General features: G+C 39.6%; 1 protein-coding gene across 8 annotated transcripts in view; it reads right to left on the reverse strand.

The window, feature by feature from the left end:
- EXOC6 (exocyst complex component 6) overlaps nucleotides 1–19,243 on the reverse strand; it is a 404,697-nt gene that overhangs the window by 244,295 nt on the left and 141,159 nt on the right. For 4 of the 8 annotated variants that reach the window (XM_073596039.1, XM_073596037.1, XM_073596041.1 and 1 more), the window contains exons 6-8: nucleotides 11,663–11,867; nucleotides 5,855–6,010; nucleotides 5,222–5,290 (exon numbers count right to left, since the gene is read on the reverse strand). In XM_073596039.1, the coding sequence (XP_073452140.1) occupies nucleotides 5,222–5,290; nucleotides 5,855–6,010; nucleotides 11,663–11,867 (430 nt within the window). Of the gene's footprint in view, nucleotides 1–5,221; nucleotides 5,294–5,854; nucleotides 6,011–11,662; nucleotides 11,868–19,243 lie in introns of all 8 variants that reach the window. The other 4 variants (XM_073596038.1, XM_073596035.1, XM_073596040.1 and 1 more) reach the window with 1 other exon arrangement.

The following is a 19,243-nucleotide window of genomic DNA, read 5'->3' on the forward strand; positions in this document are numbered from 1 at the left end:
TTGATGTTTTGGGTCGAATCTAAATGCCCTTTTTTAAACCCCAAAACATCAATCATGTCCTTCATTTCCTGTTTTGCTGACCCCATTCTGGGCCTTCTCTTTTTTTTTTTTGGCAGAACATAAATGGCTGTTTAACCTAATGTAAAAAAGGAGGGCTGTTTCTCGTAAATACCTCAAAAATCCACAAAAAAATAAAACTTGATTTTCAAAAAAACACAAAAAAAAAAAAAAAACTTGATTTTAAAAAACCAAAAAAATTAAAAAACTTGATTTTAAAAAACCAAAAAAATTAAAAAACTTGATTTTAAAAAACCAAAAAAATTAAAAAACTTGATTTTAAAAAACCAAAAAAATTAAAAAACTTGATTTTAAAAAACCAAAAAAATTAAAAAACTTGATTTTAAAAAAACAAAAAAATTAAAAAACTTGATGTTAAAAAACCAAAAAAAATAATATACAAACTTTATTAAAAAAAATAATAAAAACAAAAATAACTTGATAAAAAAAAAAAACATAAACAAAAAAATTGCTTTAAAAAAAAAAAAAAACAAAACAAAACTTGATTTTCCCAAAACAAAAAAATAAGCCTGTTTGTGAAAATCAAAAAGCCAAAAATATTTTTTTGTGGATTAGGTATAAATATTTAGATATAATTATATTTTGCTACATTATTAAGATATCATTCTATTTTTGTCTATGAACATTTTATACTAAATGCAGAACTGAATGCATAACAACCATTAATAAAAACATCTCCTTATAGGAATTAAATAAATGTGTGGTTTGTTATTTCAAGGCTCAGTATCATTTTAGTTATAATTGTAAAAAAGTTGTTTACAGTGGCAATGGAGCTTATTTAGACATTTAAAATTACAATACAGTTGGCACTACAACTGCTCGACCATAACCTAGGAGACAGCCCAAAAGAAAGGCAAGCAATAAATATAATGCAAGATTTCATCAATAATTTTTTTATTGTCAAAAATTATATATCCTGGCCCATTGCAATGGCCCCCCTACCCATAAAATAATTAACGTATTGCTGTCTAACTTGACGGGCACTTTGGGGGGCCAAGCCAGTACGGACAGTATCCAGGCCTGTAAGGTTGGCTTCTATTTGTCCGGCCTCAGGCCCAACTGTGCCTATATAATTTGGAGAATGCTTATTTAAAAAGTTGTGCAGAATGCAGCACGATAAAATGATAAAATTAAGTTTGTATTCCGCCAAATTAATGGCTGTTTGAAACAGGCGGAACCGGCTGGCCAGAATTCCAAACGCATTCACAACCACTCTTCTAGCTCTGGCCAGCCGGTAATTAAAAACCCTCCTCTCCGGGGTGAGGGTTCTTTGGGGGAATGGCCTCATGAGGTGCTTGCTGAGAGCAAAGGCTTCATCGGCAATGAAGACAAAGGGGAGTCCTTCCACGTTATCCTCATCAGGTGGCAATCCCAGGCCACCACTCTGGAGACGCTGGCAGAACTCCGTCTGGGCAAATACTCCTCCATCCGACATCCGGCCATTCTTCCCCACGTCCACATATAAAAAATCATAGTGTGCCGACACCACCGCCATTAAAACAATACTGTGGAACCCCTTATAATTAAAATAATATGACCCCGAATGGGGTGGTGGCACAATGTGGACATGTTTCCCATCTATAGCCCCTCCACAATTGGGAAAGTCCCAACGGCTGGCAAAATGGGATGCCACAGTCTGCCATTCCTGTGGCGTTGAAGGAAACTGGGAAATCAAACAAGAAAACCAAAATCAATTAATTTGGAAGCTAACATTGCAAGAAAATTAGACAATTAAAAACATTATTCCCCAGCATCAGTATAACATTCAATAATTTAATTGTTCTGGAATAACTAATATGGAAAGGCACACTTATCAGATTGCTCACCCCCTCTGATGGAACATTGATTACATTTTAGGGGGTTGTGAAATCCCTAAAAAAGATTACTTTTAGGACACGCAGGAATTTAGGGACTAAAAAGGCTACAAGACTGCAGTTGTCGCACTCTGCAGGTGCAGTTGCTAACCAGCTTACAGTAAATGAGGTAATGTAAAAAGGCATTCATGTTGCAAGGAGTACACAATCACAGGCAAGGGCAATTAATGAAAACACTTTGAGGCTTGCATATGATTTGATGATGGAAATCAGCAGAGCTTCTGCTCATTTACTAAAGCACTGGAACAAATGCACTTGTAGAGTGCACATGCATTTTGCAAAGTGCAACATATATTTGCTTTAGACAAATCAACACCACAGAACATTCCAGCAAATTTTAACGAGGGTGGGGGTGGGGGGGTTGTGAAATCTAGATAATTGCTCATTAGCAGCACACTATTTGGAGTGAGTTTAGGTGGGGGGGGGGGGGGTTGTGAAATCTAGATAATTGCTCATTAGCAGCACACTATTTGGAGTGAGTTTAGGTGGGGGGGGGGGGTTTGTGAAATCTAGATAATTGCTCATTAGCAGCACACTATTTGGAGTGAGTTTAGGTGGGGGGGGGGGGGTTGTGAAATCTAGATAATTGCTCATTAGCAGCACACTATTTGGAGTGAGTTTAGGTGGGGGGGGGGGGGGTTGTGAAATCTAGATAATTGCTCATTAGCAGCACACTATTTGGAGTGAGTTTAGGTGGGGGGGGGGGGTTGTGAAATCTAGATAATTGCTCATTAGCAGCACACTATTTGGAGTGAGTTTAGGTGGGGGGGGGGGGGGGTTGTGAAATCTAGATAATTGCTCATTAGCAGCACACTATTTGGAGTGAGTTTAGGTGGGGGGGGGGGGGCTGTGAAATCTAGATAATTGCTCATTAGCAGCACACTATTTGGAGTGAGTTTAGGTGGGGGGGGGTGGGGGGGGGTTGTGAAATCTAGATAATTGCTCATTAGCAGCACACTATTTGGAGTGAGTTTAGGTGGGGGGGGGGGGGTTGTGAAATCTAGATAATTGCTCATTAGCAGCACACTATTTGGAGTGAGTTTAGGTGGGGGGGGGGGGTGGGGGGGTTGTGAAATCTAGATAATTGCTCATTAGCAGCACACTAAATACACTCAAACAAAATACATTCCAAATGAGTAGACTAGGTGGATATGTTCCCATCACTTCATGCTGGGAAGGTTATTGAAGGAAAATATACATGCATGACAAAAAATAACAGGAAAAAATTCCAGCATGTGTGAGGATAAAAAGGGGACATTCACACTATATTGCAATGATGGTAAGTAGTGTTTGAAGCAAGAAATACATCACATTATCAAAGATTACATAAAAGAACATGTGATGCTAATAAAAGAAAAATATCTTACCTTAATATAGTCCTTCTGCAGGACCTGTATGATGGCAGAACAGGTCTCTGGGATAATGATCCCCAGAGCCTGGGGGGAGATGCCTGTCGAGAACTTAAGGTCCTGCAGGCTTCTCCCTGTGGCCAAATACCGCAAGGTAGCGACCAGCCTCTGCTCCGGAGTGATGGCTTGCCTCATGCAGGTATCCTGCCTGCTGATATAGGGGGTCAGCAAAGCCAACAAACGGTCAAAAACGGGGTCCGTCATCCGGAGAAAGTTCCTGAAATCCTCAGGATTATTCTCACGGATCTCACGGAGCAAAGGCATGTGACAGAACTGGTCACGCTGAAGCAACCAATTCTTGGTCCATGAACTCCTCCTCGCCCTGTTCATGGACTGGACTTGGGCTGAAGAATAAACTACAGCACCAAGCACATACAATGCACGAGCTCTACGACGAGTACGTACAGGTAACATGGCTTCAAAACGGTCGGCTGGTCAGAACGCACTAAACAGAACGCACTGAAGAACAGCAAGGCCTGTGAAGAACGACCTGAAAATCAGGAACGAGCGGGCAATAAAACAAAGATTTCTCAATGCCAACTGACCAAACGCACTGAAAAGCAGATACAAACCTCACAAGCACAGACTGAACAACAGTTAAAACGAACTGAAAAATACGAGTCTCACAAGCGCGAATCGTCTCTCACCAAACTTCTACTAACACGAGATAAACACGAGATTAGCAGAAGGAGCCCAAAGGGTGTCGTACGGGCTATTGAACTTCCGTTTTATAGTCTCGTCGGACTTGGTGTACGTCACCGCGTACTAGGCTGTCGTACTTTTGTGTGGTCGTGTGTGTGTAAGTCCGTTCGTAAGAAAGTCTGCCGCAAGTCCGCTGAAGGTACGTCGGAAGTATGTCGGACAGGCTGTCGGACTTTTGTAGACGAAAAGTCCGACCGTGTGTACGCGGCATTATTCTTTCATTTTAAAAAGTCTGACTGTTTTATTATATATGAGTGTGTGCTAATACGTATATTGGTTCATTAATCTCTGCATTTTCTATAATGTACATGGACTGCGACAATTCATATCGCCTATTTCAGGCCTACCTCAGAACCAATGGGTATGTGGACATCCATCGGACACTAAATCATAACAAATTATGAAAGTGATGAACTGCATAGCCAAATATATGGTCGGACTTCTTACAGTACTTACTATGAAGTGCAGATGTAAGGCAAACAGCTTGACTCTTACATTTAGTCATGCACTACTTTATACTGTGGGCTGTGAGGCTACTCCTAAAACACTAACTAAACCAGGGATGTCCAACCTTTTGACCTTCATGGGGCACATTTGAGGAAGAGGAATTGTCTTGGGTCATACATAAAATACACCAACAAGGAGGACAGCTGATGAGCAGAAAAAGTCGGGTAGATCACACGTTAACGATCAATGATATAGATAATTTACCTATTTGAGCAAAAAAATAAAAGAGGGCAATATAAAACTAGTGCACATCAATATCTGGTTCAATGGATGTAGTAGCAATTCTCAAAGTGCTCATCAGATATTTTGGTTCTAATTTTGCCCTTCGTGTGCTCCATTCTTGAAAATATTTGCTCACAAAAAAAGCTGCTGCTGTCATGAATAAGGCGTGATTGTGAAGAGTGAGAGATTTTTCTTTGGGAAGACAAAACTTTTAAAAGTCCAGTAAAGAGACACTGTCAATTTTTCCTTCGGCCACATGTGTTCGCAAAGTGTAAATTAATTTTTACAAAAAATTCCCCCAAAAAATCTAACTAAACAGTGACTTCTTTATTGGTTTAGGGACATGAAAATTGAAGTTTGTAAAACAGATTAAATTGTTTCTCTAATCCTTGGTGTTCAAGTGTTTCAAATAATTGGCAAGTTACTTACTAAAACGGAATAGATGTGAAGACATCGATACACAGGTGTGAAGTCAACCAAATCCTGGACACTCAGGACCTGCTGAAAATAGAAGAAGTATACTATGTATTGAAGAAAAGTAGAGAATTTATTAACTTACAATTTCTTCTGCATGCATTGCGCACAGTTGTATTAACTAATGGCTACTTTCTACTTAGCACAAGTATACCCAAGAATGTGACACCATAAATACCATTCAAGCAGCCCTGATGTGTTGGCTTTGTCCATAAGTAAAGAAAGTAAAGCAGTGCCAAAGTTTCATAGGAAAGCAGAATCCTATAAATAACACAAACAGCCAGAAATATCCACAGAACTACTTATCTGGTAAAACGGGGGTCCCCCCGGGCTGGTCCGCTGCCTGTTTGCAGCCAGGCCGCGAAGGCTGCACTGTCAGCGGCAGAAAGATATATAACATAATCTCTCACCACCCCCGCCCTGCATCACCACTGTTCTGTACTCACAGCTACAATGTCGGAGGTGTGGCGGGCCGGCGAGCAGAGAGGTGACATAATCTCTAACCTCCCGCTGTGCATCACCGCTGTTCCACCCTGACTCAGAACCCACCGTTTTTACCATTATCAGAGAAAAAAATAAAAACTATACCTCTTCTTCTGTTTCCTCATCTTCCAGCATTGGGCTTTTTGATTTCAGTTCATTTTCATCTTCAGAACCATGGCCATTTATGATGTACATAGGCTTTCTATAGGAGACATTGGTTTGCCTGTGTAGGGCGGCATGGAATGTTTTCTGCTCTTGTGCCTGGGTTTAACAGAAAAAGTGGCAAACTAAATAAATAGAGAAAACCAAAATTCTCACAAATGTTAACACAGAAAAATTGAGAGGACTTGGAAGATAAGAAAACATACGCTGCCTGTTCCAGTTTTACTAACAGGCAGCGTAGAATATTTATTTTATTTATTTCAGGTACTTATATAGTGCTGTCAATTTACGCAGTGCTTTACATGAATAATAGCTAGTAGTTGTTAGATACTTCCAGCCGGACATGTTCTGCATTGGTAGCCTCCCTGGCGGTTTTCCCGAGTGTGGCTCGGGGTTAAAATTCAGGACCATTAGTGGTAACCCCGAGCCACACTCGGGATTACATCGCAGGATCCTGGTGCCTCCTTACTTACCTTGTCCCTGGGATCCTGCGATGTCCCCCGCTGTGTCTGCGGGCTCCGTCCTCCTCCGAAGCCTCTCCGTGCCAGGCTCCGTTCCCTGCGAGCGGCGCGACGCACGGGGGCGGAGCCTGGCGGCAAATTCAAAAAAAGTGTAAAATCATAACACATACAGTACTGTAATCTTACAGATTACAGTACTGTATGAAATGATTTCACACCCCCTTTGTCCCCAGTGCTTTGGCCCATGCCCTGCATGCAGTTTTATATTGCATATACTGTTCTTTCTGCCTGGAAACTGGATATTGTCCATAGCAACCAAAAAGTGTCCCTTTACGTCAAAAATGGCTTTAGACCAGCTAGAAAACACCGATAGTAAATTAGAACACTTGCAGAATTGAGCGATAGTGAATCGTGTGGAAATTAATTTTATTACTATTTATTTTTATTTTTTTTAATTATTTATTTATTTTTATTATATTATAATTTATGTTTTTGTGTTTCAAACTTTATCATACCCGGGATATCTACTAGACTCTTGTTTGGACAGATTTAAGTGTGTTATTGTTAAGAATTACAGACCTACAATATAAAACGCCAAATTTCCATGCAAAATAATTGTACCGCTTTCAGCACCTAAAATCCGAAATAATCATACCGCCAGGGAGGTTAAAGACATTTCTCAATTCTAATGATTGTCATCAAAACGTAAGATATACACAGTAATTGGAAAACTGTAATGCCGCGTACACAAGGTCGGAAGTTCCGACAACAAATGTTCGATGTGAGCTTGTTGTAGGAAGATTTGACCGTGTGTAGGCTCCATCAGAAAAATTTGAGAGCTGGTTCTCAAATTTTCCAACAACAAAATCCGTTGTCGTAAATTCCGTTCGTGTGTATACAATTCCGACGCACAAAATTCCACGCATGCTCGGAATCAAGCAGAAGAGCCGCACTGGCTATTGAACTTAATTTTTCTCGTCGTATGTGTTGTACGCCACCGTGTTCTTGACGTTCGGAATTTCCAACAACATTTGTGTGACCGTGTGTATGCAAGACAAGTTTGAGCCAACATCCGTGGGAAATAAATCCAGAATTTTGTTGTCGGAATGTCCGATCGTGTGTACGCAGCATTAGACCGTGTTAACTTAGCATAAGTTGTTCAATGGTGTGGTGTGAGGTAACTACTGTGACGGCCTGCCTAAAAGACATACTTAAAAAGGGGAGAGAGAGGAGAAAAAAAAAAGGGGGGGGGGGGTGGGAGTTAGTTTATATTTCAGCTGGCTTAATTAAAGAGACAACAGGTCTTGGTCAAAGCCTACCAGAAGCAAGATGCCCAAGGTCACCAGATGGCTTAGAACCCCTTATCTTTTACTCTGTGAGCTTCACCAGGATCTTTTTGTATAGGAGAACATTATTAATCCTTGATTAGGCTTCACTGAAGAATAGGGTAGGCGATTGCCACGCCTTTGCAACTGTTTGTTTTGCTGCTGTGAAAATATGTAGCAGCAGTTTAAAAGTGTCTTTGTTTACTCCTGGTGGGCTTAAGGTTTAACAGTGCGTACTGGGCTACAAAAGGGATGGTCGTTTCAGATAGGTCTGACATCATCCGGTATATAGCAGTCCAAAAGTGGTTTAAAACAGAACACGACCACCAGATGTGGAGAAAAGAGCCAACCTGTCCACAGGTACAAAAGCAATGGGGAGAGGACCCTGGATTCTGGCAAGCCACTCTAGGGGCACAATATACCTGCAATTTATTTTTTTATAAGGTCTTTTATTTTCAGGTGAACAGAGTTTCCTTTGATATTCATGTTATGTCAAAGTAACTTGGCAAATTTTTCAATCAATTTTGAACCTTTCAAAACTAATTGGCTCTTAATTTTAATCAGCTTTAACTTACTTTTTCTTTTTCTCCTCATTTATTTGTTTTCTGCCTTTTTCATTAGAATTTTTAATTCCTTTATTTATATTTAAACTTTTTTTTCCACATTTTGTTTGCTCCTTTTTTGTAATGATGCATATTAAAAAGTGTAAATTGTATTCTATTATTCGTAATAATCATAAATGACCATAAAATTGCATATACAGAGTCTGGCACATAGCAAGGTAAGGTAATTTACAACTATTTTTTATCTACAGTAATATTAATTGTTTCAAAAGACTGGCCAAATTAGAGAAAACCTTGTACAGGCGGTCCCCTAGTTACAAACATCCGACTTACAAATGACTCCTACTTACAAACGGAGGGAGACAACAGGAAGTGAGAGGAAATCTACCCCTAGGAAGGGAAATTCACTCCTGTAAGAGGTAAAAAAGGTGTCTCCACTGATGCTTTATCACCAAGGCTTGTTTCCACAACAACCCAAAATTTTAAAAATCCAATTGTCATTGGGCCAGGAAGTGAGGTGAAATCTTCTGAACAGGGGCACAAACAGCAAAACAGATGTTACAGGGGTGTTAACCCTTCCCTATGCTATCCAAAAAGCTTAAAAATAGTTTTTTTTGGCTGGAGCTACACTTAAAAAATGTACCTGTTCCGACTTACAAACAGATTCAACTTAAGAACAAACCTACAGACCCTATCTTGTTTGTAACCCGGGGACTGCCTGTACTGTTTTTTCTTTAAAGATTTGTTAAAATACATTGACGAATTGTCCCATAAAAAACATGTATAGGTAATACTTTGTTTTGTTAAGTAATGACAAGCTATTGCCAAATTAATAGGCTAAAATTAAAAAACTGCTCTCGTCCACAAGGAGTATAGTAGTGTATTAGTTTAAGAAATTAAATCTGCTTGCTGTCTCTGGATCAATTGCTTTTTTCTGCACACAGTATATCGGTGATTAAGAAAAAATGTTTTAAGCATCACAATAGGGAGTGGTTATGGGTGAGGCTTAAGGCACCAGATTATCTTGGAAATCCAGCCCTTTAACCCTGCATTTATAGCAGCATGTGTAACTCAGTCGCCTTAATCCATCCTGGGTGTCATTTAATGTCAAAGCAGATGCTGATTGTCCAAGAAGATGGTGGGAGGCGTGAAGGTTTATTCTATTTTCATAATCGAATTACCATGATATCATAATATATAAGGCAGATATTAAATGTTGGTCTAATGCCGCGTACACACGGTCGGACTTTTCGGCTACAAAAGTCCGACAGCCCGTCCGACAGACTTTCGTCTGACTTTTGGCGGACTCGCGGCGGACTTTCTAACGAGCGGACTTGCCTACACACGATCACACCAAAGTCCGACGGATTCGTACGTGATGACGTACACCGGACAAAAATAAGGAAGTCGATAGCCAGTAGCCAATAGCTGCCCTAGCGTCGGTTTTTGTCTGTCGGAATAGCATACAGACGAGCGAATTTCTGGGTCCAGCGGAGTTACGACATAAAGATTTGAAGCAAGTTCCAAATCTAAAGTCCATCAGATTTGCGACTGGAAAAGTCCGCTGAAGGTCCGGTGAAGCCCACACACGATCGGATTGTCCGCCGGATTTGGTCCGTCGGCGTCCATCAGACCAGTCTGGTCGAAAAGTCCAACCGTGTGTACGCGGCATTACACAGCTAAAGTAGTAAATTGTCATCCAGTTTTCAAGGTACAGATGTTTTGAAAAAAAATTATATGTGGGTTAAAGATGGTGCTGAAGGTGCCCACACCTGTTTAGGGAAGGTTGTTCAAGTTTGACATAGGTGGCCTCCTTCACACCTCTTGCAAACCAGTTGTTCTTTCTGTCCAAAATGAGAACCTCACTGTTCTTGAACGAACTTCCTTGTGAAAGGATAAGTTCACTTTTGCAAAAAAAAAATACACATTTATTTGCAGGTATAAAAATATGCATTTATTATTTTTGTTAGGGACCTGTAAAAGCATTGAGCCCATGATCAGGAGATTATGGGCGTAACGCCACGGTCCTGCAGACTACCTCTGATACAGGCAAGCAGTTACACTCTGACAGGAAGCTCAATAAACTACCTAGATGGATCAACAGCGCTCTGGTAGTTCATTGAGAACTACAAGTCGACAGCCTTTTTTGCGGCTGTCGGGACACAGAACACTGTGAATGAATGAATGAGGTGGGCAGGCTTTCTTTATTTTAGTTTGTGACAGCAAGCAATGATGAGATTCCCCGCTTGCTGTCAAAACAGGGACTCGGGGTGGGAGTTGGGGCGTTTAGAGGCCGGTACATTTGTAACATGTTACACAAGGTGAACTTATACATTAAGGTGTAGGGCCTGTTGGTCAATGCATTTGTTAGTGTTTTTTATTTGTGTACCCAATGTACAGGAATGTGTTGCTTGTTAAAAATACTTCCAACTTATTTTCCACTTTTCCAACCGCACACCGGATGATTACATTTCTTTGTGTGCTCTGCTCCTCTCCTCTCTGGGGCTAACCTCTGTTTTTGCTTGTCCATATGGCTGTTCTAATGAAAGCCCAGTCTAGGTAGCAATAAGCCCCTGAGATGCTCTTTGACTTTAGACTCGGTTTGTTGTTACCGTCTTAGCTAGTGTTCACATTAGTACTTTAAAATTTTGGGCTAAAATGGTAACAACAAACACATAGCCTAAAACAATACATTTCAACATAAAACTTCTTTAACATTATAGAGCAAGTCTAGTTGATTGTAACAACTGCTAGTAATACCATGACCTGGATAAACAAGAACCTTTACAGAAAGCGTCAAATATTATTATTAAAAAGGGAAAAAGCTGCACATAGTGGAAAGATGATTTTTGCCATCTGTATAGGAAGACATTGTTTAAGGTAAGAGTCCAATAAGGGATGAGTCACTCCTCAGACTCATTCACTTGTGTGTATATATTTCAGCAGAGCGGGGTACACATTATGAGAAAATCGTAAGAAAAATTCTGTACGAGGAGCGATCATTGGATGTTCGTATAGTGTGTACACAATTTTCGACATCCCATTCAGTCTTTCAAAACAAAATTTTCCGAAGGGAGAAACTCCAAAAATGTTCTTGTACATTACCAAAACTAATGATTTTCAGTTAATGTGTACTGTTTTCATAAAAGAAAAATGAGATACGAAAGACTGCGCATGATCAGAAACAATAAACAAGTCAAGCAAAAACAAAAGCCTATGTCGGACGAGAATTTTCGTACAATTAGTACCATTCTCGGTTTCGACTTGTGTGAAACATTGAGGAAAACTGAAGGATTGTTCGCCAGATTTTCTTATAGTGTGTACCCAGCTGAAGGCTATTTAAACAGTAGGCTTTCTTTGAACACAAGCCCCGTGAAATAAAAGCTGACACAAGATTCGTACTTGCTTCATGGCGGTCTCTCCTATTTTGTCAGAGTGTTTCCTGATACTCTCTAGGAAGTCTTTCAGACCAGACATGGAGATGTCCTTGATCTCTTCTCGTAACTTAGGGAGGTTCTCAGCCATAATCTGGCAGAAACGATACTGGGAGACTTTGGGGAGGTAAACGTGTTCTAGTTGGTTCATTGTCTTTAGAGCAGAGTAATACCTGTGAGTAGAAAATTACATTATGGATCAGTAAGTCGGTAAACACACATTATATGGCTTTTTTAATGCAACAGTCAACAGAGATTATACCTGGCCACCAGCCCAAACTATCAATTTCATAAGGCTCTATTTACATTTTTGTGTGTGTAGAAATGTATAGAGCCTGTTCACTTTGCAAAGTAAATTGTTACTTAGCTTAATGAATAAGTTAAAGCTAAGTAAAAATGTATTTTGTAAAGTAAACTCAATCATGTGCAAGAAACAAAAAAAAATGATTTTTGCACAAACATTGGATGGTTGAAGTCAGCATAGCTTCCCCTCATTCATTTAGCTAAGTAAAAATGTACTTTGTGATCAAGTGAATTTTCATTTTGCAAGCATGAGACTTTTCGGTAAAGACAAACAATTGATTGATGTACATTAACGTGCAAACCATATATCACAAGCATTTTTAAGTGGTATACTACATCCCTATCAGTACCTTCAGGCTACATTCACACTTGAGCTGAGCGTTTTCAATTGAAGTCTATGGGGACAAAAATGCTTAAATCTGTCTGAGAAGTAGCTCATGTAAACTTTTTTGAGGGACAGCCATTTTTCTACAGGTGACAAAATTCTTAAATGTTAACAAGGTGCTTAAAATGAATAGGACTTTGTTAAGCGTTGCTGAGCATCGAGCTTTGAGCTGAAAAACGCTCAAGTGTGAAGGGGGTCTTAAAGTTGAACTGTGGGGAAAGTAAAAATGTAATTGGGCTACCCCTACACCTCAAGGGTTAAAAGCTTGTTTATCTAGGGGCCTGGTAAAAGCAGTTTTACTTACCTGATCCCAGCTCCTGCAGCCTTCTCCATGCTGCAACACCGGTCCCTGAAGCCTCCTTCTTCCTTATTCTCCAATAGTTGTATGCCCTTTGACATCTTCATGACCAATGCAGAACCCAAAGCCCTACATGGGACGTGAGGACGCAGGGGAGCAGTCCACCACCGGAGTATAGGAAGTGTCATCTGCCAGGGGATTGGAGAATCTGGTAAGTACAATTGCTTTAAACTAATATTTAACCCTTGAAGTGCGGGGACAGCCCCACTGCAAGGGAGGATTTTTACTTTTCCCGTAAGTGGACTACACCAGAAAATAAACTGCGGGAACTATATAACACAGCATGGAAAGTTTCTTGCCTTAAAATGTGTGTTTTTCTGCACTAGTACTATCACAAGAGACTATACAACAGCTGCACATAATGTGGTTGATTTACTAAAGGCAAACCAGTGCAGTTCCAACTCTACAAGAGCAGTTTCTCAAGAGCTTATTAAATGAGAAGCTCTGACGATTTCCATCATCCAATCATGTGCAAGCAAAAATGCAGTTTTTTTATTTTGCTTGCATGTGATTAGATATTCTTTGCAAAGTGAAGCTTTACCTCATTTACTAAGCTCTGGTGCAAGTGCATTTGGAAAGTGCACAGTCTGTTTGCCTTTAGTAAATGCATCCCAATGCCTTCAGCAAGGTGCACACAAGTAAGGTTACAGCACAAAGTTCAAAGCAGGATCAGGGAAACTAGTGACAGCAAAAGTAGCAGGCAAAGTTAACTCAAGGTAAGTTGGGTAAAGTATTCAACCAATTATAGAATCTCCCATAAGTTGCAGAAAATTGGGCACTTTGAATAAACGAGCAAGGCAGTATTTAAAATGAGCGAAACGGACTGTACAACTTAAATAGGAGATATGTTTTTCCCACTAACAGTTGTCCTCATATTACTTTTTAGCACCGTACTAGAAACTCCCGGCATGCAAATTGCAATGTTTGTTGTTTTGCTCAGCACGGAGCTGTAGCTGCGGTTAATAGGATCAGACTGGCAAGACATTAAAATAAATAACGTGGTCAGCGAAGGAGTGAGTTGTGTAGGATGGCGTAAGCTGTAAATTAGAATGCTACAGATGAGTTTCAGGACTTCTTTCATCCAATTTCTAAAAGAGCAGCTTCACATGGCGTGACCTCTCGGGAGATAATTCCATAACGGCATTAAAATCATATAAACGGTTTTATTCAAATTATATAAATCAGCTTATCGCAACACTGTTGGTTCATCTGGAAGGTTTTTCCAATGCAGTTACTGAAATCAGAATTAGCATAATCCAACTTAAACCCATTCTTGAGCCCCTTGCTAATTATATATATCTCCAGCTCAAGGCCTTGCCCTTTCAACATCTGCTCCGATGGGAGCTTTGAGACTTTTTTAATTTGTAGGTCATTTGCAGGTCAGGATTTATGTTGTATTGCTTGCATTTGGCATTTTTTAGACACAGAAAATTGTCATGTAGTACTCAGCCTTAGAATAATGCGTCTACAATGGATATGAAAAAGCGGCTGATCTCATGGAAGGGAACAGGAAGAAGGTGTGCCAATATTAAGGAGACAACGTCATATTAACACGCAAAAACATTTGGTGTATAGTTAAGGACTATATAGAAGAATATAGTTATGGTCTAGAAGGGAGAACATGGCATAGATTTCTGAAACTCGGTGTACAAGGTTTGTGTTGAGCCAAATAATTCTCTACAGATAAGAGGTGTTGGCTGCACTCCACCAATGAAGGAAGGCTAGAGAGCCATGCAGGGCTCGCTTCTGTGAACAATTCTTGCAAACAAAGAGCATCAAGCACTGGTGAAACTTAAAGTGATTGTAAAGGTTCTTTTTTTTTTTTTTTTTTTTTTTTTTTAAATAACAAATATATCATACTTACCTCCACTGTGCAGGTGGAACCACGTCTTCTGGGGCCCCTCGTTGGCTCTTGCGGCTCCTCCCCACATCAGATAACCCCCTAGGAGAAGCGTTCTCCTGAGGGTGTTACCTTACAGGCGTGCTCCCAAGTCCAGCATTCTGCGTCCATGGCCGACGAATGTATGGCTCGGCTCCGCCCCCAGGCGCCCGCGTCATTGGATTTGATTGATAGCAGCGGGAGCCAATGGCTGAGCTGCTATCAATCTATCCAATCAAGAGCCGATAAGCCGGGGCAGAGGGACAGTGTGTCCCTGCCGGGTCAAGTTCCAGGGCTCAGGTAAGTAAAATGGGGGGGGCTGGGGGGGCCGGTCACTGCCAGGTGTTTTTTCACCTTCATGCATATAATGCATGAAGGTGAAAAAACACGAAGGTTTACAACCCCTTTAAAGTGGAAGTTTAGTCAGAAAATTAAGTCCCAATGGATCACTTCAGGCTGCCCGCTTTTGCAGGTATAGCTGTGTAAAACATTATAAATAATAGCCTATACTCACCCTGCTCTGCACGTGCTCAGCTGCTCTCTATTCACGGCACTGTGCCTAAAAAATCAGAGCCACTAGCGGCCGATCTGCTGACAGCTTTAACCACTTAAATACCGGCCTATTCTGACACTCCTCCCTTACATGTAAAAATCATCATTTTTTTTCTAGAAAATTAATCAGAAGCCCCAAACATTATATATGTTTTTTTAGCAGAGATCCTAGAGAATAAAATGGCGGTTGTTGCAACTTTTTATGTCACACAGTATTTGCGCAGCAATTTTTCTAAATTTTTGGGGGAAAAAAGCGGTTTCTTGAATTTAAAAAAAAAAAAACACTAAAGTTAGCTCACTCTTTTTGTATAATGTGAAAGATGATGTTATGCAGAGTAAATAGATGCCTAACATGTCACGCTTTAAAATTGCGCAGACTCGTGGAATGGCGCCACACCTCGGTACCCTAAAAATCTCTGTAGGCAATGCTTTAAATTGTTTTACAGGTTAGCAGTTTAGAGTTACAGAGGAGGTCCTGGAATAGAATTGTTGCTCTTTCTCTAACATTCACAGCGATACCTCACATGTGTGGTTTGAACGGCGTTTTACACATGTGGGCACGATGCATGTATGCGTTTGTTTCTGCGTGCAAGCACGCGGGGACGCTTTTAATTTTTATAATTTTTTCTATTGTTTATTTTATTTTTATTTTTTGACACTTTCCCTTTACATTTTTTTTTATTACTGTAAACATCCCTTGTAATAGGAATAGGGCATGGCATATCTCTCTTTATGGAGAGATGTGGGGTCTATAACTCTCCACATCTCTCCTCTAGAAAGGAGAGACTGAGATTAAAAAAAAAAACATAAAACAATCTCGGCCTTTCCAGCCGAGTACATGGCAGTGTTTACATCTGCTGGGCTGGACGTGACATCATAAAGTTGCGCCTGGGTCTCCGAAGGTCATAGAGACTGCCAGGGATGATCTGGTCCTCGGTATTCTCTATGGTAAACTTCCACCGCCGGCGGATTCCTTCTCCGGCTCGCCGATCACACGGGCGAGCCGGTAAAAGCACAGCCGCTATGATTGTTCTTACGGTGCAGAAAATCGGCAGCATAAAAGAATGACATCTGAATGATGATATCCCCACTCAAAGTCCAGGACATCATATGACGGCCTTGGGCAGGAAGTGGTTAAGATTTACTGTTGTTGAAGCCATACCCCTTTCTCATGAAAGTGGTCCGAGCTGTTAATTGGTTCGCATACAGAAGCAGCAGGAGGAGCCGCACCCCCACAATCCCCCTTCTCCCCCACGGTGTTTCTCGGGCTAACCGTTTTTACCAGCGCGCCCGAGAAACGATCCAACAGGTCGCGCGGCTGGCAATAGTGGTTACCAGAGACCATCTCTGATCGACTCTTTGGTCTAAAATAAAAAATAAAATAAATAAGAAAAAAAAAACGAACGCATACGTAAGTCACGCATGCATATGTAAACAGTGTTCGCACCACACATGTGAGGTACTGCCGCGAACATTAGAGCGAGAGTAATAATTCTAGCGCTAGACCTCTGTAACTCTAAACAGGTAACCTGTAAAAGTTTTTAAAGCGTCACCTATGGAGATTTTTAAGTATTGGAGTTTGTCACCATTCCACGAGCGTGCGCAATTTTATAGTGTGACATGTTAGGTATCTATTTACTCGATATAACATCATCTTTTATATTTTGCAAAAAAATTGGGTTAAGTATTGTGTTTTCTTGCATTAGAATTCAAAAAAATGTATTTTTAACAAAAAAATTGCATTTAAAAAACTGCTGCGCAAATACTGTGTGATATAAAAAATTGCAACGCTTGCCATTTTTATTCTCTAGGATCTCTGAATTCTCTGAAGGCAATTTTCAACACACACTCATTTTGGTACCACAATTATTAATGTGGAATGTATGTTCCTTTGTTAAAGGATACGTTCACTTTAAAAATATATATATATAAATGCACTTTTTTTGCAGGTTAAAAAAAATGTGCATTTACTATTTTTTTTAAGAAGCCTGGAAAGCATTGCACCCACAATCAGCAGATCACTGGTGCCATAAAGGGCTCCTACAGACTATCAGTGTAAGCTGTCTGTCCGTACATTGTATGGGCAGGCAGTTTTACACACGGAAAGGAAGAATTAATGAACTACCACAGCGCTCAACAGTGACCTGGTAGTTCATTGAGGACTACAAGCTGACAGCTGCAAAGGATGCCAGTACTTGTAGTTCATTCATTTACACAACTCTGTAAACTGCGCTCTTTTAAAAAAGTAACAGAGGAACTGTTTGCCAAGCGGCTGCAGGAGTGGGAACGTGTTACATGTTCCCTCCTAACAATGGGTGGAAATTAGAACATGCTCCCGAAGGTAAACGTATTTAAGGAACATTGATTGCTATCAAACTGTAATGGGTAAAATTCTGCTTTAATTTGTAAAATTTGGTAAACATATACAACATCCTAGCTAAAACATCTTCTATTTTTTAACTGTCAGTTCCAAAAAGGCTTGATTACTAATCTAAAATTTGTGATACATTGACAGCTAGATTACTGGAAAAATAAGGACTTTATTTGAGACGCTAGTAAAAAAAAACAAAAAAAAACAACAGCATTGGTAAACAGTTATTCACACTATTGGAAGTATGGACAGCTGTTTAGTATACCTAGACTTTTCCAGGTGGTTGACATACATAATTAGGAGAAAAATACCAATGCAAATACCCGATTTACACATTTAGTATGCAATACCCATTAGACATTTGCAATTCGTTTAGTTCCGACAAATTTGTTAATTCTGAAATATCTGAATTAATGAAAACCCGTTTAACAAATTTTTCTGAATATTCTTAAATTCGTAAATTCAAAAATTCGTAAATTCGATATTCAACAATCCGAGATTTTCGGAAATTCAGAAATTCGAAAATCCAATAAAAGGAACGAAAATTCAAAAGAATTTAAACCCAAACATACGAAACCCGAAAATCTGAAATAATAACTAACTAGTAATAACTTAACTATTACTAACTATTAAATTATAGGTATTGGAATTTCCTTTCAAATTTGGCTGTTAGTGAACGTAACGAAATACAAATATAACCAAAGTTAAGAATTATCTGAAATAATGAATTCCGTATCTAAACAAATGGAGCGTAACAAATTAATAATAATAAATAACAATAATGATAATAATAAAAACTTTTTATCATTATTATTATTATTAATTCATTTTTTTCCATTTGTTTAGATGTGGCATTCGTTATTTTGGATAATTCGTAACTTCGGATAAATTTGTATACGTTACGTTCAGTAACAGCCAAATTTGAAAGGAAATTCCAATAATTTAATAATTAGTTATTATTAGTTAGTTATTATTTTGAATTTTCTTTCTTTCTAATTTTCGGATTTTTGAATTTCCGACTTTCGGAAATTTTCGAATTTCCCGATTTACGGAATTTTGAATTTACGGATTTTCGTATTTACGAATTTGGATCATAACGAATGACCCGGAAAAAAAAGCCGAACAAATTTTTCGGCAGTGTACATGACTAATACCCATAGTTGTTCAGTAACCTTTCAGATCGCCCGTGTCAAATGAACCTGTATATACAGCTACAACTGCGGTATAGCAGTTGTTTTTACCCTGGGCAGTTGATTTTTGAATGGCAAGAAGGTATACGCAACTATGATGACGCCATTACATAAATAATTGGGCAGTTGTTCCAGCCCTTACCTGCCAGTAACTGTGCATGTGTCTCTAAGTCGCTAGTTGGATATTAATCTGCAAGGTTCGTGTTAGCATGATGAACGCCTATATGAATTTATCTGATACCTGTAGGGCAGAATTATGCCCTGCACATTCCATCTGTGAATTAACCAGATTTCGCTAGTCAGGCCTCCCAATATATTCATGTGAATGGGCACTCACACATTGATGCTTGTTATTAAAAAAAAATATTCAGTATACTGAAAAACTGTTATTCCGAAGCCCAGGGCACTGAAGTGTATCTATGCACAAACTTTTTTTTTTTTTTTGCCTGTGAGTTTCTTACAAGACAAATACTATAAAGCCATCACTGAAGTACTTGTGTGTGAACAGGAA

The sequence above is a fragment of the Aquarana catesbeiana genome, linkage group LG08 (assembly GCF_042186555.1).
Source record: "Aquarana catesbeiana isolate 2022-GZ linkage group LG08, ASM4218655v1, whole genome shotgun sequence".
Classification (NCBI taxonomy): Eukaryota; Metazoa; Chordata; class Amphibia; order Anura; family Ranidae; genus Aquarana; species Aquarana catesbeiana.